The sequence below is a fragment of the Lissotriton vulgaris genome, chromosome 6 (genome assembly GCF_964263255.1).
Source record: "Lissotriton vulgaris chromosome 6, aLisVul1.2, whole genome shotgun sequence".
NCBI classification, from domain to species: domain Eukaryota; kingdom Metazoa; phylum Chordata; class Amphibia; order Caudata; family Salamandridae; genus Lissotriton; species Lissotriton vulgaris.
Genome location: NC_141694.1, coordinates 935755628 through 935781305, shown reverse-complemented (window position 1 = coordinate 935781305; position 25678 = coordinate 935755628). Strand labels below are relative to the sequence as shown.

The 25678-nt window shown below is 40.1% G+C and overlaps 1 protein-coding gene across 50 annotated transcripts in view; it reads left to right on the top strand.

Annotated features, from left to right (window-relative positions):
- The window catches only part of LOC147708230 (uncharacterized), a 2035583-nt gene that overhangs the window by 789542 nt on the left and 1220363 nt on the right, over positions 1–25678 (top strand). For all 50 annotated transcript variants that reach the window (XM_086926979.1, XM_086926974.1, XM_086926953.1 and 47 more), the window contains one exon: positions 6410–6487. In XM_086926979.1, coding sequence (XP_086783105.1) covers positions 6410–6487 — 78 coding nt within the window. The remainder of the gene's footprint in view (positions 1–6409; positions 6488–25678) is intronic.

Here is a 25678-nt window from a genome sequence, read left to right as displayed (position 1 = left end):
TCTGTGTCCAAAATAGATTTTTTTAATTGTGCACAATATTTACGAACACCACCACAAACACCAGGGCGGCTCCCTGATGTCCTGTTACGGGTACGTCGCGAATATTGCGTCGACAGTGCGAATATTGGGGAAAATATAGAAAATATATAATTGAATCATTAATACACATTAACTTGAGATTCTTTTAAATGTTTTTATGAAGTTATTTAGATAGTGATGTATCTAGTGTGATGGTTAGATTTAAATATATAGTTATAATTTTTTTATGTGGTGGTTTCTGTTGAATTCCTGCTTTTGCTCTCCGCTTTCGCGCCATATCTGCAGGGATCGTGATTACCAATGTCATTTTGATCTCTGACATGACCGCCAATCAAAAATTGGTTTTAAAGATGGTTGTCCTAGAAATACACACAAAAAAATTAGTTTGAAGTGTCCAATAATAAACCCCTAGTATGTGAAATACTGTAATATGTGTGCATATATGTGTTTTTCACTATCTGAAAAAGGTGCTATCGTTGCAGTTAACGGCATCGTCGTGACTCCCCGAATAACAGCAAAAATAGGTCTTCAAGATGTATTTTAAAGAAACTTAGTACAAAAACATGAGTTTAAACATGTTTTTAAAAAAGCATGTATATTGTAGTATATGTAGTGCATTGTTCCGAATGGATATTTGTAGTTAATGCTTTTCTATGTGCTGGTGGTCATTGAATTTATGCATTTGTTTTGCGATTTTGCAACGTATTCACGGCGTTCCCGACGTTGTCACGAAGATTCCCAAAAAATACAAAAGAAAGAAACTTTGTGAAGAGAATTAACAATATTTGGGGTATTAGAGTGACTCTGACAGGAACCTCTGTGTTGATTGTGTGTCTATAACAGCTGCATATAAGACCGGATGCAGAGTTTCAGGATACTTAGAAACACCCTGTCGCCTTCTTTTTTCACCATAACATTTATGCTGGGAACTTTTGCACATATTTGCATGCACGACAATGTTGGATTAGGTTCTCTGAAACGACAGCTTTGAACTTTATCATGATGCCTCAAACATCCTGTACATGGCCTCTTTATGCACTGTGTACACAGGTCGTTCTCTATTGTCATCCACGGGGCGACATAGCTATCTACATATCCATACCATCGCTGGTCTATGCATACCTCGCAAGGCTGCTTTCTATTTCAAATAGTGAGCATCCCAATAGCTTAGCAGAGGAGGCACTTCAGCTGACACTGAAGGTCCCTGAATGCTGAGACTTTACAAAGCAGCGGTCCGACGTCCCTGTAAGAGGGTGTCCAGTTTGTGACCAAGGCAGGCTCTCCCATCAGGTAATGGGGTTGGATCGTCCCTTGGGGGGATTCTTGGCTTCACACCTAAACACACTCTAGGAACACTTAGAGTACGGTTTGCATTGTAGGACTGCATTGTTTCTATGCCTGCATATAGACACTATTTTTAGCACCATAATAGAACTGTATCTAGCATTTACGCGTTTGGTGCCTGCAGTCACTATCATCTGCGTCTGTCTACTGATTATCGTGGCACATGTATTTTACAACAGAATAATGTTGGTTCAATGAACATATTGCACAGTTCACACTGTGCATTCTGTATATTTCTATGAGCTGGATTGATTACCTACAAGGACCTTGCTTCGATTAGAAATCCACCATTAGCCCCCATAACCTTACCCAGGAGCGAACAGTTTCTGGTAACCACTGAACACAACAACCATGACTCCTTAGTGATCGTGGAAATAGATCAGAACTCTTTTCTCAGTCACTCGTTCTCACTGGTGATGAGAAAAATATACAGAATACACAGTGTGACATTTTCAATATGTTCTGCAATGCAACCCCATTACCTGGTGGGAGAAAATGAAGGAGCCTGCCTTAGTCACAAACTGGGCAGCCCCTCATGAAGACGTCAGACCAGAATCATTCTAGGCACCTCACCCAATCTTTATGTTGTCCAAACAAATGCGCAGGTCCTATGGATTGGAAGGAACTAAACAACACTATGCTTCATATTTGAGACATAAGAATAACCTGGCTGAGCAGGTATCTAAGGATTTACCTTTATTTTACCTTACTACAGAGATGCTCTAGTTTTCAGGAAACTGTTATTGTGAAATCTGTGTCTTCAGAGTCAGATTCAGATTACTTTATTTGGCTGTTGAAGCAACCATGAAAAAGCACAAAAATATAAATAAATACAAACATGATTATTTCTGCACAAACGTGATTAAACATGAAAAAACATCATGAATCAGTGCAGGACAATGATAAAACATGGAAATAATGATGCAGATAGGCAACTAAAGGCATAAGTACTTCAGTACAAATACAATTTACAATAATAGGAGTCTCATGGGTCAGTGTAGTACAATGATACAGCTCCTATATAAACCAGAATAAGGGATCAAATCATTTATCCTGGGTGCATGGTGCTACTGTAAAAGCAAGACTTTTCATCAGGTAGTTGTTCAACAAATTCAAAAGCTTAGATGCAGTGCCTTACATGTAGTAACTTCATAAAGGAAATTAAAAACAATTGGGCGATCATGTATGAAAAGCACAAAAAAAATGTAAAATGCATCATTGTTTGTCCAGAACGGTCGTCACAGAGGCACGGGGTAGATTTCAGATTTCTTTGGAACCCAAGGGGAAACAGAGCAAAATACTTCTTGCTGTTTCTTATTTTTATTGGGATAGTGTTCATCACTTTGATCAAAATAAGATATCTCATTGAGACTGACCTTCCTTAGATTTTACAGCAGATCTTGAACTTCCTCTTGGAGGCCAGCACCCTTGTTCTTTGTTGTCAGGGCCACCAATTTTAAGAATCTGGATTATTTGTTGAAGGGGGTGAGAACCCAGTTCAAAGAACAATCACAATCCTTGTCAGGGCAAACTACAAATGTTACTAAGTATACCTGTGCTTAACTCTCTGGTAGTTTGGGTTAAACGTAGTCAGATTCAACTTGGAGGAAATGTTTAAAGTTTTTATGCAGCACTCAAACAATAATAAAGTGAAAACAAAACACAAGACCTAAACCAATTTAGAAAGATAGAGAATGTTTTAATGATTCAAATTATATAAAAATACCAAAATAACACAAATTCGGCAGTATAACAAGAGTGATGAGCTTTTAATCTTTCATGTAAAATTTGTGACAAAAGGCACAAATTGCCAACTGTGGGAATCTGGTTGCGTCAGATATGGACACAGTCACTAGTTCAGGCTGATGGACTGTGAGTAGTATACAGGACTAAGTTCATCCTGTGGTAAGTTTTAACATCTGATTCTGCGAGGCTCTGTGTCGTTCAGTGTCAGATCCAGTAAACCCACGACGCTTCACGTTGGATCCGGTGGAACCTTCAGTTAGGACGCCAGAATTACACTCTGATTTCAGCTAAGGCTCAAGGACCTTGAGAACAGAACTCTGGGGATAAGACTCACTCCCACAGAGGCCAGCAGAGGAAAAGACCTGGTCAGGTCTATTTGGATCTGGTAATCTTCAAAGAAGGAAGGGACACTGGAACCCTGTTGTATCCCAGTAGCCCAAACAGGAGGTCATCCAATTAAGCCTTGGAGTCACTTCTGGGGTTCTGTGTTCAAGGCAAGCATATCAAGTCTTCCTTCTTCAGACAGCAGGGTGTGTCCTTCTTCTGTATCTCCTTAGTCCAGGAATGTTCTCATCAAAGGCTGGGAATGCCACGTTTACTCCCAGTGTCAGCTTGTGGGTGTGGGACACCCCTTTGTCTACACCTAAAATTGTTTCCAATCAGTTCTTTGCTGTCTCCTGGATTTTACTCATGCTTGTCAGGTGAAACAAAGGGCAGACAGGCCCAGGTAAGAGCTGCATCTTCCAGTGACATACTAGGCTTCTTCTGTAGCCAGGAAAAGCTGAGTTCAGCCCACCTGCTCCAAAGAAATCCTGTCAAGAAGAACCTCACATCTTCAAACCGAGGCCCTTTTGTCCATTGTTTGGGAGGAATACACATCTCACCACAGGAGCACCATTAACAGTCCTGTGACCCCTGACAGAAAGGTACATTTGGCTATGGCATGAAAATACCAACTTTTTATAAATGATTATTACAAAACAATGGTTCTCATTGGAATAATTTCGAGAAATTTAAAAGAAAGGCAAATACCCTCATACAATAAATGCAATCATTTATGAACATTCATAACCATCACACCTGTTCTTTTGATACTATTTTTGTTTCTGCTTTTATCTTTAGTTAATTTAATAATGTATGAACATTCATAAACATCACACTTGTTTTTTATACAATTTTTGTCCCTGCTTTTTATCTTTAGTTATTACAATAATTTATAAACATTCATAACCACCACCCTTGATCTTATGGCACAATTTTGTTTTTGTTTTGTTATCCGTACTAACATTTCCACAGAGATACAGAACAGTGAATATTGTCCACAGTGAAAAAAGCACAACAAAATAAAGATAATTACAACAAATATTGAGTGAAAAATAGTGTGTGTTTTTGTAAATCACTTGCACTGTGCTCCAGGATCCTCACACTGACAGTCACTATTACTGTGCTGTTTGCTATTGGCAGGGAGGATTTTTGCTCCCGTTGAACAACAGTGTATTACCAGCTGGCTGTTTACAGTTACGATTCAATAGATATGAGTTTTGGTTCTCTGTGGCTGTCTGCTGACAATTTATCATGGACAATTCCCACTTGGGGGCATTGATTACCCCTGAGTAGAGAACGACCTTAACAACGCTGTTGTTACACTCAGTATGTTTACAGCGCAATTTGTTGTAACAACTTGCGTTGTAACGAACTTGATGTAAAATACCGCGTTGTGAACGTATGTGTCATACATTCACCCTGAGTGAGTATTGCCTTAATTTTCACTAAGGGTGAACCCTTCTTTACTCCTTTCATGATTAGCCTGACCATACCATTCTGATATAGGATGCGGGAAGGTCAGATGTCACTACATTTATTAATTCCTTACGAGACCCTTGAATATGGTTAAAGGGTCAAAACGCCATCAACACTGATAAGTAACAAAAAAATGGCTCAGCAATCAAAGCCAATGGACTATATTATTTTAAAAGTTGACTGTTAAAAACACACAAGCACTTTTTCACTGTACATTTGTGGCAAATGTCTGTGTTTTGTGTTTTCACTTGGGACTCAATGCACTTTTTTCTACCTTTGGGACACACCAATTTGAATTATGAATCAAAAAATTATTTTCTTTTGTATCATAAGAAAAGGTGTTGCAGTCATGCATGTTCATCAATTGTTGTGTTCATTGCATGCAGTTATTTTGCCTCTTGGTTAGCAGGAGTAAAGAATACAGAGCCCTAAAGCCAACAAAAAGCAGTTTGAGCAAAAGAATAAAGGGTAGTGAATGCAAAAATCGGGTGGAATATCACACAAAAGATGCTCACTTCCAACACTTGGAGCATAATGTGCATCTTTTCCACCAGGTTTCTGATAACAGATTCTGAGTATGATTCTGTCCATGATCTCCCATCCAATCCTGAGCACTCTTTGATTTCTGAACCCCCTGCCACTGAAGTTCTAAGGGCAGGTCCAGGTCATTGCTTAGTCTCAGTAGTTGATATTCCACCTCCTCTGTACCTTCATACAAAATCCATTCCCTTACACAGCTTGACTGACGGAAGACTTAGTCTCAGCCCTGGATTCTAACCCTTGTCTCAACCACAGACACAATCCCTACTTTACAGGCATCCCAGTGGAACATTGCTTCAAACTCAGCGCAGTCTACAACAACTCTGATCCTGAACATGATGCTTATCAAATAAAGCAAAGGGGCAGGTATCCAAAGACTGGTGAACCAACAAAGTAGCCGGACTGCAAAGACACTCAAAAAAGTCAATCTTGAGTCCTGGTAAATTTAAAAACCAATTAATTTCCCTGTGGATAGAGTTAAAAGTGAATATAAGCAAGGCACACATTGCCACTGAAATAATCAACAATAGGCCGTCTAGAGTTGAATGGAGCTACAAAGACTGTTTCTAGCAAATAACTGTCATGATCCCACCAGCCACCATGCTATGAAAGCGACACGTTTTCTCAATAGGACGAAAATGAGAGCAAATTTTCTGTAATTTAGGGAAAAAAACACCACAAAAGGTACCCATAAATCTTGTGTGAAAATACTTATGAAATGTTCACCCATCCTATTCCAATGTGGGGCACACATAGGATCTGTGTAAACACTGCTTAAGGTAGCCATTGTTGTTTAGTTAGCATCTTTATATTGCAGTGCTTTTACTTTTCGCAGTTTGTTTTTATTACATTTTGGAAAAATTGCTACTAGACATGTGAAAGCATGATAATAAAATAACCTGGTTTCCCCAATTTTAAACTCATTTATTTTTATGTTCAGAAGTAAAGGTAGCAACAACACCTCCATCAGCTCCTGAAAAACCAGTAAAAAAGGAGGCTGCCAGTCCTACTGTTAAAGGTAAGCCTACAAACCTTTCTTAAATATCTCATTGGCATGCCTTCATAACTAGAGACTACATTTCAGTTTCAGAGAAGTAAATTGGCAAGCTGTACATTTAAAAAAGTGAATAAAAGAGAACATATGTGTTTTGTTATACCTCCTCAGAATTATGCTGCTGGTTTACATCAGCCTCAAATGGGCAGCTATGTAGGGCACATTTTTATGCTCCACAGAGAATGAATGTGTTGTTACTTTGAGCCTGCTTTAGCCTTCTGCCTTTTGTACTCTATCTTTCACTGAGTTGGAGAACATTATGCCTGCCACCCTGATGGACAGGAAAGCATCATATTTAGAGATCACCATCAGCCCTGTGGTGATCTACGTGCCTTCTGAGAAATGTTCACAAAGTGATGGATGGAATGCTTGAATTAATCTCTGCCACTGCATATCAGTAGGGCCCCAATCCAGTTCACCATTTTTCACCCACAATGCCACTCTAGAAAAGGGTCTGTCTTACGCAATCAATACTGACCCTGTTCCATATGGGAACATTAGGCCCCTAACTGACAGGCACAGACTCTCCAGAAAGGACCACCAGCAACCCCAGACCACTTTTGTCCTAAATGAGACTCTTCAGTAGGGTGTAGCTTGACTCCTATGGTACAATGAGTACAGGACCCACATCTGGGCATATGCAATATGGCATGGACTGGGATGAGATGACTCTGACTATTCGATCATTTATATTTTGTTGTTCCTTAGTGTGATGTCTTAAGTGGAACAGGAAGGCCCAGATGTAGGTCCCATGCTCACTGTGCCATTTGAAGAAAGCTACACTTTACTGAAGAGGCCTAATGTTAGACCTGACCGTCTTGGTGTTGTCTTCCCCTCAATGTTTTGCCTTAACCCCTACTTTTCCCATCTTGAAATATAGTACAATTGGCTTACACCTCATTTGGCATATTTCATTTATATTAAGTCACAATTCTAAAAATGGCCCTTTGAGGAATTCAGTATTTTCTTTTCCTAACCATTTGTGACTTCTGCCAGTGTCCTAGGTCACATAACTGTAAATGCTGTGCTTCTCAGATTTGCATATCTCTCCCAGAAAGTGAGCCATTCCTTGCCCCATTCACACCTTAAAGGGCTTACCTCCAGTTTACACAAAGGAACCTGCCACTAGTATTTTGACGCCCCAAAGTTCTTGGAGCCTTTGCAGAGAAGGGAATAACTTCCCAGAACCAGGTGTAGGTGTAGTATAGGGAATCCCCCCACTGCAAACGGTGGTGCAAGGTAGAAATATTGGATCCTCAGAACACCTCTTTCATACACTATTGGCCTGGGAAAGACTTTAGAAAGACTGCTTTGACCACCAGAGGAATTCCCTGCTACTTGAAGTATTGCCTTGCTGCTCGAAGGGATACGGGCCAATTTGAACACAGGACTACCAGAAATGAATCCAAGGGATACTTGACTGGCTTTTTGTTGTGTTTTAGCTGCAGGCAGCAGCTAGGGTGCATCCTTACCCACAAAGTCTTGTCTCTCAGGGCCTAGGCCCTTGGAAGTGGTACTAGATGTGTTGTTCCTGCCTAATCCTAAAACTTGGGGCATAAAAAGATTTTCATAAAAGACTTCCTGGAGAACCGACAGAAGACCGGGGCTGATCTGCCAGGCGATCTGCCCAAGATGCATTGCCAGTCATCCTCACTTTGTGGTAGCTCCTGCTACATTCTACAGCACCAACTCCTATTGAGCGGGGCTTGTTAGCAATGGTATCCAGCCTCGTAGAGTCCTCTTCATTTACAGCATGCAGCTGCGTCCCGCTGAAGGTTTTTCACTTCCAAATGTTGTCAAAGTCAGAAGGTAAATATCTTCACCAGGCTAGGCTGGCTCCCCATCAACAACAACAATGACCTCTTTGGCCTGGAAATCCAGCTTTTCTCATTCAAAGCTTTCCCTGCCATTGCTGACAGCTTCACTAAGATATTGTCAAGCAACTCCTTGGTGAAAACAACTCCTTCTCAAACACTTTTCTTTAATATATTTTAGAAGTTCGAAGGTAAGCCAAGACTGGGCTCAATCCACATCTGGTTTCCTACCCATGCTGCATAGAACAGACCTTAATGTTTGACTTTGCCATAGTCTCAAATAACCAGCTACCTGTGGTTAATGCTTTGATATTTTAGGCACTCGATTTCATTAAAAACGTTAAGAAACCCATAATTCTAGTTCTACTGGTTAGATTTAAATTGTTTTGGTGTCATTTTATTTGTTAAAATTCATATTATTAAACTGAATTTTTTCTTGTGTTGCATTGTCACAATATTACTGTTTGTGTGATGCATAAATTCTTCACACAGTATCTCTGCTTTTGCGTCAAGCTACCAGATATTTAAGCTCAGGTTAATTTAGTGACTTTAGTGTTTCACACTGAGAAGAATTGGCCTTGTTGTTTAAGCTGGGTTTTCACCCCCCTCAATCAATGACCCATTTTCTTTCACCCAAAAAGACCAAAACCAGTTTTGGGTTGCTTGTGTCATGTTACAGAATATACCCGGCCTAGTAGTGTTACCTGAAATGCTCTCATTGAATCATGAGCAAAGCTTATTTCAAAATGACTGTGTCATATCTGAGGTGGCACAGTGGTCACAAAATGATGGACTGTAATGTGGCCTGAGTAATTACCAGTAGCTAAGAATATTTCATGCACCCATCACTTTTTTATATTCTTCTGAGAAACCAGCATCATGGTGATTGGCTGCCGTCATGTTGTTTTTGCATTTGCCACCCTAAGTGGGAAGGGTACTGCCCAGACTTGGGTACCTATGCCACTAGATTCAAGCTAGTCTGGCTGATGAGGGGTGATACCCCGAAACCAGTCCCAGGATGCTTGTTTCTGGTCCAGGGAGGACCTTGCTTGGCAGTTCGGGCTGGACTGTTCCTATGGGGATCAGGGTCAAGACTAATTTGCGTGTGGCTGTATCCAAACTATAATGGCAAGGCAAGCCAAAAAACTATGAATTTAACCCAGATCTGTGACCGGGGGAGAATGATTTGTTTAGCGTTCCATTCATCATCTGTTCTTTTTGCACATGCTGTCAGTCAGGTAGCTGTTACCCAACCTTTTTTGTTTTTACAAAACAAACTCCCAACAGGTGTTGCTGGAGGTAGTGGTTCTGACACCCCTACCTTCTGTTTTCCATCACCTCTCCATTCCCAATTTCTTCCTCACTTTCTTTCTTTCTTCCATTTCTTTTTTTTCCCACTCTTTCTCCCGTCCCTTTGTTTACTTGTGTGGGGAAAGATCCACTGCAAAGAAGGAATGCCTTTTCATGAGTTTGCCAGCAGGCTATGTCCACTATTGTATTCGTCACCACGGAAGGGACCACATGGCACCTTCTGAAATACCAGTGTTTTATGGACACTAATACCTTCTGCAAATGGGAGTTTGCTGTGGTTTATGACCCGCTGAGGCATCAATGCATGGATGCTGAATAAATAAATTGCCTGGCCTATTGCATATGCTATTTTTCAGTCCTTGACCCCTGATGACATAACTCAACCTCTTGTCCAACTCTTTGCCCATTACAGTATCCAATTCCTGAGGAAAATCTAGCTGACTTATAAGGAGTTGAGAAAACTGTGATAGCCCCAGCATTCTTGGTGCAATAGTACATTCTAGCAAGTTTTATGGGGAACTTCAGCTGGAGATTCTGGGAATGAGTTGATTCTGGTGGGGGCTGGGCCTGAAGTGCTCCACATAATTCTTGTCTTATGAAATCATTTACTAAATCCAGCTCATGGTCATCATTACAACTCTGAAAGCTACACCAGGACCACAGAGCCCTCTTTACTTCCTAATCTTGACACAGTGTCCATGGTTCTTGAGATCAGGGGAAGCAAGGGCAGTGCTAGTATTACTAAAGGGCAAGCTATAGGCGGCTACTGTAAGTTAATAAAATGAAAAGTCACATATTTTTCAGGGGCAAAACCGAAAGGGTATAGTGTAAATTGTGTTAAAATAATTTTAAGCTCCATAGCCAACTCATAAATGAGCATAATTCATACAGTGTTCGAAATACAGAAAAAAGTCAACATAACTTTAAGAATGACCTTTTGATCTGCGACTTACATAAAACTATTGGTGTCATTACGATGATGGTAGCCCCGCCGTGCGTGATGAGCCTTCCGCAATCGAACGTGGATTCACCGGCCGCCAGATTAGGATGGCAGGTGAATCCAGACCGCGCCTGCAGCGCCATCATCTTCATCCCTAAAATGGTGGCGGTGCTTAGCAGGCACTGTCCCCCAATTTGGCTGCTGGCTTCAGCCAGCCTTTCCATGGTGGGGAAACCGCCATGGAAAAGCTTGCGGGGATTGTTTTGGGGGCGCTTTGAAGGTCGTCCTTGTGTTGGGGGGATGTGTTGGTGCACTGTCGGGATACCCATGGTACCCCCCTACATTTCAATGCACTAAGTGGCAGGCACTGTGCGGTGCCTGCCACTTAGTGCAGTGAAATGCACCACATGTATTTTTAACATTGTGGCAGGTGCTGCAGTCAGCAGCATCTGCCGCAATGTTAAATTGCAAGATGCAACCGCGTTGGTGGCGGTCGCATCCTAATTTGGTTTGGGGGACCATCGCATGCATGGCGAGCGGTCTCAATCCCCACTACGATGGCGGGCAGACTTGAGTCTTCCCCGATCGTAATCGGTCCCCATGTTTTTGTAATAATTGCTGCAAACATGTTCCTCTATCCTTTACTTTGTAGCATGTGGTGCAGAAAGCTGCCTACATTTCTAATATAAGTTGTCTTAAGACATTTTAATTAGTATTGACAGTGAGCTATGAGCCATATTAAGAGATAAATCCAGGAAAACTAATGCAAAGCTTATGAAGAAGCCTACTTACCAGTTCTTCAAAACATTCTGTCAATGTTAACGCTATTTTATATTGGTTCAATATTATATTTTGAAAGCCATCTCTAAAAATGATTTAGGAAAAGCAAAAAATCAAATTGTCTATAATAAAAACCTGTTGAAGTGTAAGTTATTTGGACTATGGCAGGAGAATTCTTTTCATTTATTTTTATTGTGCATTGTTTGTTCAATTACATGTTCTTGAGAATGTATTGTGAGAGACAAGGGCAATAAAAAACCGTAAGCGTGAACAAATAATGAATTTTTACGTCAGCTATTAAGACAGTGCACAAATGTTGGTGCAAAGGGCATTTATTGATTTTCTTTCGTATGAGTTTTGCAACGCTTTTCCTACATTTTTTTTAAAGTAGAACAATACTGAACGATAGCAGCCTCTGCGTCTTATTCATGTTTATGATACCAAGTGAGCGATTGTTGTCATCGAATGAATGATGCTTTGTTGGATGTCACTCAGAGGTCAGATCAGTGTTTATAGGGCCCTCTTCCACCTTTATTCTTGATGGTCTTGGCTACATAGGCCATGAAGGAAGGACGTAACTTCTCAATATTCCCATTCTTTTACTTACATGCATATTAAAGTAAATGTAATTAATATTTATACAGCTCACAAAATTAATAGAACTGTCTTTAGTTGGAATGTAATGTCGACTAATGTTTGCTCAGCTGAACACAATAAGCATATTAAAATTCAGATGGTAGTTTTGTGAATTACAAATCAAGAGGCCACTGACAGAATGCTTTACGAAGCCTTAGACAAAGGTGACTTTTATTATACACATTATGCACTACATAATTTTTGGCTATTCTCCTTAATAGTACACTTGTAAATATTAGCCACATGTCAGTGAGCTCCATTTCACCATCTTTTGCCTCATACTGAGTGGAGTGGTAAAGGCAGATCTCTGCAGAAACTCTTGATTGCAAAATAATTGGAAGTTTGAGATTTCTGGTAAGTACCACACCCTGCAATTTTATCTTGATAAATGTTGGCACTTTGAACCGTCCAAGATTTACTAGAGGAGAAAAAATAGAAATTCCACATCCATGAAAATTCTGCGCAGAAATCACCAATCCCAAACAGCTCCTCACTTTCCAAAATAAAAGTCAGCATAGGAAGTATTTTCCACACCCGGTAAATATTTCACAAATTGGCATTTGAAATCTAAGACCCTAATTTTATTTTATATCTCCCCAATAATTATTAGCTATTGTTGAAACCCAAAAATGGGCATTATTCTCTTGTAGCTTTATGGCATTATTCACATGTATCAAACCTGCCATAATTTCTCTCTATACTTTCCATTGTTCTCTTTCATGTTAACCCTAATCGTTCCCTTAGTACACTGCCAACTGTTTGCTCCCAGCGACACCTATCTATCCCGCCATATTTCACACCCCTCATTTCCCTCTACACCCCAAGCCTGCTGCCGTGCTTCTTTTGGGTACCAGTGAAAATGCTCTGCGCGTTCCTTCTAATTTAAATATGGTCAATAGACCTTTTCAAGAGCCTGAGATGAAAAGGGGTTAACAGCAATTTAAATCTTAACCACTCGCATGCGCACGTCTGCCAACGGCCGTCGCGAGCACTACCTCTGAAGTTCAGCGCATGTCCGTTGGCCGACGCTGCCCCGCCCACGCAATAAAACTCCAGCACCACGGCGGAATTTACACCCCTGTTAAGGGGTTAATGTACAGTGTGACCATTAGGACACACAATTTATTATAAACTCAAAGGTAGACTAATATGAATCAGTCTCAAGAACATACTGTAAAAAAAAACAAGATTATCAAAGGAAGACTAAAGCAGCGTACAATCTTGTTCCTCAACAGCAAGGAGCCCATAAGAATTTCTGTGGCAGCAATGCAGAAAATAAGGAATGTGATTTGATGACTAAACAACTGGTTTGATCCTTCTACCCATACATGGAAAAGAGTTACAACCTTCTACTAAACCTTACGCTAAACTAAGGATACGGGAAACCCTATTGAATCAAGGAAGCAAGAAAGGTGTCAGCATCAGAACCTCTGTAGAAGTTCTATAGGTAAAAGGTCATGTATAGCATGAAGTAACACGATCAGAGATGAAAAGCGAGGTCTGTACATCCCTAAGTCTTAGTTGAGTTCACTAATTCAAATACACAAAGAACATTAGAGTAATATGACCTCAGACACATCATAGTACTTGTGCAGTTCCCAAGAAAGAACTTGGGGCCTTGAACACTACTCACATATTCCAGTCTCTGCTTCCAAAGCGTCCTTGGATTCCTCCCTTCGTATGATAGTACCACTGTAAACACTCCCTTTGTTCTTTCTTACAATTATTTGACCTTGCCAGTACTTCCTCACCTCAATTGGTAAAATGTTCCACATGATAAATCTTAGGAAAAACTTTACCAAAATAACAGGTACCATGCCATCCATGTAGCAATTTGAAATATGCATTTTGTCCACAAATAAAATAAACTCCAGATATCACAGGATCCTGTCCCTCCAGGAAATTAGACTTTTTCCCTCTCACTTCAAAAGTATGATCACATTCACTTTCTTCTAGAAACAACAGATCTATATAACTCTGATAACGCATTATTCCTTTGTGTTTCCAATCTAAAACTAAGGCGGGTTAATGTCTTTTTTCCTGATGTTCAATTTCTATTTGCATGCACAGTATCTACTGACCTAAAGGATACAAAATATTTACCTGCAATCTTTGCACCTATAACATAAGGATTTGTATTTAAATTTGTAATAAGGGGAACATGTGGGAGAATTATATCATAATTCTAAAAACAATATTGAAAACTACCTTCTCCATAAAATATACTTAACAGAAGACTACAAGAAATACCATAGTTCAGAGGGAGATGATGATAGATAATTCCCTCAGAAGCAGGTAACTCCAGTCCATACAAACATAACAACTTCTAGTATTCAGTGTGTCTATGCACTCATAAAGAAGTCTAAACAAACATTTGAAGTATAATCTACTCTCGATACATCTGTATGTAATTTCTTGACCCCACCCACAACTGCATGTTACTATCAGAGGATGGTGGCATGTTAGGGGCAACAGTATACATATTCCACTGAGTTATCTGTAGCGGAATATATCCTGATAAGCACCGTAACTAATACTACAACTGAAGTCATTTGCGTGCCTAATGTGATTCTCTATAACTACTAGTATTAGGATTGGCTTTAATTACTTTGTTCAAATACAAATCTTAGTTGGAACATAGCAGCAGCAGAGACTTCTCTGTCGATTTCCACCTTTGCAAACAACAAAACCAAGTTCCAAATGATATGCAACAGATTATCTAGTATCTACAGGATTCCTCATGAATCTTCCTTAGCCCTACTCCATGTCTTCTAAAAGATAACCTTAGGCTTCTTCAGTTCCCTTGAGCATCAGTACTCTTTTTTCTACCCTACAAAGTCTATAGAAAGTCTTTAATATTAGACGGTTCTAGTTTGCTCACTATCAGTCCCACTATGAAATGCTTCAGTTTATTAACTAGCACAGGAAACGTGTATGCATCCAAGAAGAGAAATTCATTCACATCTAAGATAAGATTTCTCAAGGCACTCAGTCTTGTTAATAAAGGAAGTTCAATGGTAACATCAAACCTTACGTAACATCACAGAAGATTATTCTGTTATCATCAAACCAAGCAGACAAGAGTGCGATAGCTTTCCAATGACCAATATTATTTTCCCATAGACATAGACCCCACAGCAAGGCTCACAACAAGGATCAAACAACTTGTCCATGCGGCAGAGACAAAAGGCTGGATATCAAAGAATGAGGCTGACTTCCTGGTCATCACTAAACAAGTAATTCCCTACTTCTACACACTACACAAAATCCACATGGGAACCCTACCCCCACCTGAGAGACCGATTATTTCAGGCATCAACTCCCTCCTGGAACCCTGAAGTAAGTTCTGCAATTTTTTCCTCAGGCCATTGGCAATGACACCCACATGCCTGAAGGACACCACAGATGTACTCAACCTATTACAGAACCTCAACCATCAGGACCAGATTGATCTTCTAGCCACACTTGATGTTGAAGCACTATACACCAATATACCACAAGCTGTTCCGACTACGCAAGGTCAACCACGGTTGCCTTAGCCGTGCAAATGCCTAGTGGCAGTCTAGCTGCTGGCTGCTGTGATGAAGGCAAAAGCAGGAAAATGCCAGGAAGGATGTGGTGAAGTAAGTGGGGCTGAACGGGTAGTTTTCAGGGCAGTGGTCTGAAGGGGGTCGGGGTAGTTTTAGTGACAGCGCAGAGTGGGGGGTGGGTCGGGGTAGTGTGTGTAAATGGGCAGAGTTTTAGGACTTAGGGGGAGGGGAGGGGAGTGGGAAGTTGTAGTTGTTTTAATGATGGGGGGGTCAGGGTAGGTCTCAGGGCAGTGGAAGGGGTTGGAGTAGTTTTAGGGACAGTGTGAGGGTGGGGGGCAGCATAGTGGCAGGAATTTAGGCCTTAGGGCAGGGTGAGGGTAATGTGTGGATGGGGTAGTTTTAGGAACAGCAGCGGGTGTGGGGTTGGAGTAGTGTTTGTAAAAGGGCAGGGTTTTGGTTACAGCGCGGGGGTGGGGGGGTTGGGGTAATGACGACCTTAGCCATACATACCCCTTTATCGTTCATGCCTATAACACCATGAAATTTCATGATAAAGGCATGCTTGGTAAAGGAATGAATGGTTAAGACGCATTCATGGTAGAGGCACTCATGGTTTATCACATGTGCCTCTATCATACAACCCCTCAGGGACAATATTCCAGTAGACCAAGTTCTACAACTACATCAGAACTGCGACACCCTAAGGGAATACAGCTCACAAGCTAGAGAGCTCACAAGCAACTTAACAGCACGCCACTATCCACCAAGAACTGTCAAATACGCATATAAAAGGGTGAGGAATAATCAAGGTGAAGCTCTGTTGGAACTCAGAGTGAAGGCACTCTTCCACAACCTCATTTGTGTAATGAATTTCATACCATCTTCGAACCAGATCTGTAAAATCCTACAAAATAACTGGCCCATTTTAAAAACAGGATCGCTAGGTGTTCTAGGTCCTCTGTTTCCCTTTAAACAAAAGACGAACCTCAAAGATCTCTTAGTACATACTCAACCCCATACCATATGTAAAGAGAAACAACAGACACTGTGGGGGCTACCATCGATCACAGACCACTACCCCTGTGACGACTGCACAATTTGTGCTTTCACACGGGGTGCAAAAGAAATTGATCTGGGAGAGAACAGGCCATGGCAACAGAAGAGACACACCAACTGCAATACAAAACTGCATCTACCCAGGACCGGACTAGAAATAAAAAAACGCCCTGGAAAGTGCTCAGCTGGCACTGCCCCACCCCCGTGCATTGGCGATGCAGCCGGTATCGGCAGATTTTGTTACAGGGGCTGATATTACAACAATGATGCAAAAATGGCCCTGTAAAAAAAACAGCCCCCAGGGGACCAAAAAACGCCCCCCACCCTGGCGGCCCAGCGGGGAAATGCCTGCTGCCCGCTACAGCCGGTCCGACCCTGCATCTACCTCATCACCTGCCCATGCTCATTGCGCTATGTGGGAATTATGACACGCATGATAAAAACAAGAGTGGCTGAACACCATAGCAACATCCGGTTCAGGAAGCCAGAATAAAAATGGTGGCCCACTTCATCAACAAGAATCACTCAGATGACAACATCATGTGGACTATTCTTGCAGCCAATGACAACTGGAACAGTGAATCCTCATTCAATAGGGAACAACATTGGGTGTTCCATTTAAAAACAGAGGGCAGAACGATAATATACCCTGGATCGAATGCTCAAGACCATAACCCCCGTAAGGAAGGTGGTCCCCCTCATGGTGAACATGACACATTCGTCCAAAGTAATCTATATTTGGTACATTGTTATATCTCAAACAACCCGAAATACACCAGCACAGCGGGAATGGTGCAGAGACAAAATATTGAGTACAAAATATTGAGTTGCACAAATATCAAGTCATTAATGTCGTGGGTAAGAAATATCAACAGCAATAATATCGTGTTCAAGAATATCAATTTAAGGTAAGTAATATTGATTCTAAAATCGATTCTAAAAATATCAAAGTGTTTAATATTGTTTGCAAAAAAATAGGTTTTTATTATTGTTATGTATGTTAGTATATATTTTATATGTATGTGATGTATATTTTCTTGAATAAGAATTGTTTGTTTTAGTATCACATGTGTTACATTGATAGTAGTTATTTTTTATTTGAATTTTGCACTTTTAGTTTCGTAGTGGGTTGTGGGTTTATAGGGGAATAGGGTTGGAAGAATTTGATTACAATATATATAATAAATATTTTTTTATTTGAATTTTGCATTTTTAGTTGGGTAGCGGGTTGTGGGTTTATATGGGATAGGGTGGGAATTCATTTAATTGTATTAAATGTATTGATTCATTTTTATTTATAAATGATAAGTTATAGTGTTGAATGTGTAAAGTTCTTTATTAATAAATAATGATTAATTAGGATTTAATTAATGTCAATGAATTAATTGGTAATTAATTATGGTAATTGTGTAATTAATTGTAGGTGTGTTGTGGTGTTTATTGGTGTAAAGTGTGGGAAGTAATTTAGTTCCAATTTATGAATTAATAAGTGGTTATTAATTGATTAATTGATTTTAATTGACTAATTTGTAATTAACATTGGTAAATTTGTGAGTAATGTTAGGTGTGCCTTGTGGTGTTTATAGGAGTAAAGGGTGGGACGTCATGTATTTTTACTGGATTAATTAATAATCTGTTGTTAAATAGTTTTAATAAATTATTTGGTAATTAATTATGGTAATTGTGTAATTATTTTAGGTGTGTGTTGTGGTTTTTATAGGAGTAAAGGTTGGGAAGTAATTTGTGTTTAATTAATTTTATTTAGTTGTTAATTAATGTTAATTATTTATATTTATTTTGGGTAATAGTTTATTTTTGTGTGTGTTGTTTTTACTTTTAAAGAGGTGAGGGGTGGGTATTAAATGCATTTTAATTATTCAAATATTAGATGTTAATAGCAATACATTTTTATTTAAAAATATGTGTTGTGGATATTATAGTGTTAAAGCATGTGTACTATTATTTTTTACAAATAAGATTTTTTTAATTGATTAATAATTATGTTAATTATGGAAATACATTTGATTAAACATGTTGAAGTGTTTTGTTATTGGTGTGGTGTTTCCGGTAGGAAATAAAATAAATATATTCATGTTTCAAATAATTTTGTTTGTTAATAGTTGCTACTTTTAAATATTTATTTTTTATAAATGTTTTTATATATATATTTATTTGTAGGTTTTTGTTATATGTAATTACTATAAGAATATGTGTTCTTTTTATATGTTTAATATATTAAATTTAATATTTTTAAAATACTGTGTATTTATTTTTATGATTTCTAAATGTTTTATTATGGGTTTTTTTCAATTTTGTAAGTGTTGTTAGTAATTTTTGTTTCTCTCCTATCCAGCACTTTCCCTACTGTTGCACTCACTGGAGTGGTAATAGCATTTTACCCCCCGCTATCCAACACTATCCCTTTTGTTGCACTCACTGGAATGGGAATAGTAATTTTTGCCCCTCCACTATCTAACACTTTCCCTCCTGTTGCACTCACTGGAGTGGGAATAGTAATTTTTGTACCTCTGCTATCCAATATTTTCCCTACGGTTGCACTCACTGGAGTTAGAATAGTAAATGTATTTCCTCCATTGTCCAACAATTACCCTACTTTTGCACTAACTGCAGTAGGAATAGTATTTTTTACCCATCCGCTATTCTACACTTTCCCTACTGTTGCACTCTTTGGAGTGGGTATAGTAATTTCTGCCCCTCCTCTATCCAACACTTTTCCTATTGTTGCACTCACTGGAGTGGGAATGGTAATTCTTGCTCCTCTGCTATCAAAGACTTTCCCTACTGTTGCACTCACTGGAGAGGGAATAGTAATTTTTATTCCTCGGCTATCCAACATTTTCCTACTGTTGCATTCACTTGAATTGGAAGAGTAAATGTAATTACTCTGCTGTCCAACACTTACCCTAGTTTTGCACTCACTGCAGTGGTAATAGAAATGTTTACGCCTCCGCTACAGGAGTTTGAATATTAAATGTAATACCTCTGCTTTCCAACACTTACCCTACTTTGGCACTCATTAGAGTGGGAATAGTAATTTTCACCCCTCCCCTATCCAACACTTTCCCTACTGTTGCACTCTTTGGAGTGGGAATAGTAATTTTAACCCCTCCACTATCCAACACTTTCCCTACTGTTGCACTCTTTGGAGTGGTAATAGTAATTGTTTCCCCTCCATTATCCAACACTTTCTTACTGTTGCTATCACTGGAGTGGGAATAGTAATTTTAACCCCTCTGCTAACCAACACTTTCCCTACTGTTGCATTCACTAGAGTGGGAATGGTAATTTTTGCTCCTCTGCTATCCATCACTTTTCCTACTGTTGCATTAATTGGAGTAGGAATAGTAAATGTTACCCCTCCACTATCCAACACTATCCCTACTGTTGCAGTCACTGGAATGGGAATAATAATTTTTGACCCTCCGCTATTGACAACTTTTTCCCTACAGTTGCACTCACTGGAGTGGAAATAATAGATTTTACCTCTCTGCTACCCAACATTTTCCCTACTGTTGCACTCACTGGAGTTGGAATCATAAATTTGATTCCTCCATTATCCAACAATTACCCTACTTTTGCACTCACTGCAGTGGGAATAGTCATTTTTACCCATCCAATATCGTACACTTTCCCTACTGCTGCACTCTTTGGGTTGGGTATAGCAACTTCTGCCCTGCCCCTATCCAGCACTTTCCCTACTGTTGCAGTCACTGGAGTGGGAATAGTAATTTTAACACCTCCGCTATCCAACACGTTTCCAATTGTTTTACTCACTGGAGTGGGAATGGTAATTTTTGACCCTCTGCTATCCACCACTTTTCTTATTCTAATTTCTACCACTCCGCTATCCAACACTATCCCTACTGTTGCACTCACTGTAGTGGGAATAGTAATTTTTACCCCTCTGCTACCCGACATTTTCCCTACTGTTGCACTCTTTGGATTGAGTATAGTAATTTTTGACCCTCCGTTATCCAGCACTTTCCCTACTGTTGCACTCACTGCAGTGAGAATAGTAATTTTTCCGCCTCCTCTATCCAATACTTTTCCTATTGTTGCACTCACTGGAGTTGGAATGGTAATTCTTGCTCCTCTGCTATCCAACATTTTCCCTACTGTTGCACTCACAGGAGTTTGAATATTAAATTTAATACCTCTGCTTTCAAACACTTACCCTACATTGGCACTCAATTGGAGTGTGAATAGTAATTTTCACCCCTCCACTATCCAACGCTTTTTCTAATGTTGCAATCTTTGGAGTGGGAATAGTAATTTTGACCCCTCTGCTATCCAACACTTTCCCTACTGTTGCATTCTTTGGAGTGGTAATTGTCATTTTTTCCCCTCCTTTATCCAACACTTTCTTACTGTGGCTATCAATGGAGTTGGAATAGTAAATGTAATTATTCTGCTGTCCAACACTTTCCCAATTGTTGCACTTATTGTATTGGGAAAGGTAAGTTGATTTTTTTTAAATAGTTTTATGTTTTAATTTATTATAGATTTTTTTTAACTCGTCGATAATAATACCTTATTTTTAAGTAAATACATGTATAAATATTATTGTTGTGTGTTTACATTTTTTTAAATCAAGTTTATTTGTTATATGTAGGTAAAATGCATATTACATGTATTTATTTTGTTAAAAATAATATGAATATTTAATATATTTACTACATTATATTTTATTATATATATTTTTTTTAATTGATATTAGTTTGTCTATATTTTTTACCTCAATATTTTTGATTCAATATTTTTGTACTTACCTGCTAAGGTATTGGAGTCGATATTTTTGCAGTCTATATTTTTTTCGATATTTTGAACATCGATGTTTGTTACATTGATATTCTATCACTGAAACATCGTGAATACCTCTAGGAGACTGACCTGTAAGAGTAGAGGACTTGTGGGCCTCCATATGTTTACACATATAGGTATACTACGATTTACCAAGTTGAACGCCCGCCCAAAATCTCTGGGAATACTACACAGACTGACTTCAGATAGTATATCGGGTACTTCTAGTATAAAAAAGTACACTTAGTGTAAACGAAAGGCACCCTAGAATTGTCTTTCACTCTCACTCTTTTATCAAAACAGTCCTGTGAATACCATTAATGGTAAAGAGCAATTCTCTCCAGCACCTTTCCTTAGGCACCTGCAATTTCCTTTCAATTGGATGCACTTACATTTGAAATGGGAATCAAACCCCAATAATTTTTGTAAAAACACCCCCTTTTTTCATCCCTCTTTATTAGGGTCACAGTCTTTTTGATGATCAATGACCTCACTTATATCCATAATACTATACCACTAAATAAATAAATAACATCCTGAAATACCGAATGCCCTGACACAGACTGGAGAATTTTTTAAACCTCCTGGAGCGGTTTTCACTATAAAGAACACACACAAATATGGCCGCCCTGATTTTATATGTGCCTATGAGTCCCAGCAGGCACACATATGAGGCAGACAACAGAGACCCATGGGCCAGTCAATACTCACCGTCACTTCATCACTAGGGGGTTGCGGCCCATGGCTGCTTCCCCGAATGGTTATTTAATGAAGCAGCACACAGTGAGTAGTTATCCCCGTACAGGCAGGTGGGAGGGTAGGTCAACAAACAATGTAGTGCGACTAACCACATGATTAAAAAACCTTTCTTGGTTGACACACTTGCTCTACAGCAAAAAAACTGCAAGTACTCCAATTGTCTCTCTCACTATTTCAACTTCTACAGCAGTATCTAAACTGCAGAAAAAGTCTTGGGCCTTTCTTTGACCCAGGGGGACCTTACCTGCACAGTCCACACAGCGCTGGGGGTATCGGCTCCTGCGCTGCACCAAACGCTGTGAGGGGAACGGCTAAAGACTTGAGACTCACTGGGAGCGCCGGGAGACTCACAAAAACACACTCCCCAGCAGCCCCGGGGGTGGCGCCCTGCTCACGCGTCACCAGCGCGACCGGAGGCGGAACAAAGGGGGAAGCGACCACTCGCCCTGCGAGTCGCACGCGGGAGAAGCCCGGGTCAAGGGCGGGGCCATCTGCAGCCATCAGAGGCCAGAGGAGGACGGGCCAGGCCACCCCCCTTGGCCGTGCAACAAAAGGAGGTAAAATAACTTGTTTTGGAAACATCCCTTGTCCCTGTAGGTGCCTGCTGCTACTTACACCATGACATGCAAGGGGGGCCGAAAAAATTCAACTCAGACAAGGGACCTGGCTAAGGGGACGCTGGTCCACTACTTCACCAAGACAACACCACTTACAGTCCAACAAACAGTAAGAACAGAACGAAGACGACTGTCTACAGACTGTTCCATCAGTGACTCCCCCCCCCCACAGTCAGCTGCCGCTCCACAAAGTCTATCACTGCTGGAGGAACTTAATAGTTTATGCAAAACCAAGTATGCTGCTGTCGAGACCACCCCTGAGCAAAGTAGTGCTTCTATCCGTCCTACAGTCATTACAAGTCCCCAATCCTGCATATTATCCCCACCATATGGAAATCTCCTGGGTACGCCAATTTCTCCACCTGCTATAGATAACACTAACCCCACAATGTCCCTCCCGGACCTTTCTGGTAAAAGGAAACGACCTGCGGATAAACATACAGGCAGCCAAGGAAAGCAGCAAAAATTGACTTTTAACTCACCATTGCTTATTACCCTTTCCCCGGAAACATGTAAGGATCCCGTGAAACTGTTAGTTCCTGCACCCCTTACCTCACCAACCCTGTTGGCCCAGATACAAACCATGATCAACTCTTTGATACATCCCCTGATAGAAAGAATGAACAATCTTGGGGATAGGATCGTGGAAATAGAGAAAATGACTAAGACAAACTCACTACTTCTAAAAAGTATGGTAGGCTCCAATCACTCACAGCCTCTTACCAATACTGCAGTGCCTTTAATAACTCCCCAAAGTAACATCAACCAACTCCGACCAGTAGCCTCACGTTTGTTAATTCCAACCATCCAGAAAGTGCCCGCCAAACGTATAACACTACATAGTTGTTCACTTGAAACTGGGATGAACAAAGTAACTATACCACCCAAAAGGTCACTCCCCAATCCAGTGAACATTCCACAAAAAACTAACCACATACAACTACCACCGGAGGCTGCCCCGTTTTTGTGCGTCCTTTCCGGAGTCCCAGTACTTACTAATGGAAAAACAGAAAGTCAACAGGAACTAACAAACAAGACACTGTTTTGGTTAACAAAGAATAGACCCCTGCCTCCTGATATCGACGGTAGAATACGAAGTGTTAGAAGGGTGGGTTGGCTGGGCCCGCTTCGAAAAGAGAGACCTGGCGATCTGGTATTAATAAAGTTTAGAAATAGTAATGTTGTCCCATACCTCTAGACCTGGCAACCACAGATAGGAGATGGTCCTATACACACCTGGGGACTATCTGACTTTTATCCCAGAGAATCATTTCTCCCCTATACAAGATTAAAGAAGAGAGTAACTTTTGATTGGGCCGAAATGGCTCCAGGGTGAGGGGCACTAACATCCAGACTTGACCTAATATACTCCGTAATGATCTATTTGGTACCTGATTTTTTTAAAAGATTTTATGCTATAATATTACATGCTGTAAAATGAGATGAAATGAAATGTAATGGTGTTTATATATTGCAATGTGCTTTTATGATTTTATACCTCAAAATCGAATAAAGCTAACGAAACGAAACGACCCAAGGTGCCCTTTTACTTATCATTTGAGGGTAAGAGAGGAACCCTACCCTCACACTGGGACCAATATTGCCTTTCTAATGCTTATATTTGTTTGTGTGTGTTTGTCCTTATTCACAATGTTGGCTTTGTGAGTCACTCATCCAAATTTTCATTGGATGCGCAATACATTTCACAGTAGGAGTGCCACAAAAAATGTTGTCCTTGCACGTCATGATTTGTAGACGACAATATGGTAATGTGTACCTAGGATATGCAACTGGGCACACACTACTCAACTATTAATATTTTTATTTAGTTGATGTTTCTCCTACTGGTTGGAAATCCAGATGCATTTAGGTCATATAACCACTAGGTACCTATGTGACCAGTGAATATATATTTAGTGGTAACAGTGAATACCCCACGAGACACGGAATTCCCCCACATAACCCAAAGTAAGGGTAGGGACTGTTTCTCTCCCCATTTGTGGTCCTGATGAAATGCCAAAGATCCCTCCTGAACCACTAGGCATGAAACATGTCGACCGAAATCCCACACAGATGATGAGATTGTTCTTCTCCATTATAAGAAATTATCAATCAACACACACCACTTTTTTATCCTATTGTAGGGACCTCAGATTGAAATATAACATTGAGGGATCTCACAGGTAGTTTTAGCTCAATAAAAAACTGCTTTCCCCACACATCCACACTCACCTTCACATCTTATTAGAAAAATATCTACTCTAATAAGCCCTCTCGAGGGACGAATGGAGTATTGCAGCGCCAACCCCATGAGGAGCAGAGCCTAATGATGAAGCATGACACCCTCACGGTGAGTGAAGGCACCACTTCCCAATAAGGAAGTGCCCATCTTGCCTTCCTACCACTTTTCCAACCTACAATTATACACCATGGGAACAATGACCCTATAGGATTAATACATTTAATCTTGGAGTAAGGGTACTGGAGCTCTTTTGGACTCCCCATCTCCCCTAAATTTTGATATTTCTATATGTAAACATAGTCACCTGTAATTGATCTCAAACATAACAAGCTCGAGTAAGAACAATCAATTCATTCACTTGTGTGAAGTCTACTTCTTGAAGCAAAGCAGCTTCCACCTCTACTGAAATGGTACAGACTGCACAAGCAGCTCTCAAAATTCCTTTGTAATCTAGTAAACACGAGCCATGCACAAACAATACTTAATCAGAATCAGGTACTTGTTCATCTTGTATATCGGGTCTTGACTTGGTGCATAGTTCAGTGACATTGAGACAGTCATTCTCCACTGCACCATCATCATTGTCATTCTCAGGAAGGGGTAGCAATGGCAGCATTTAAAACAGAACTCTCCTTAAGGAACAAGTTCA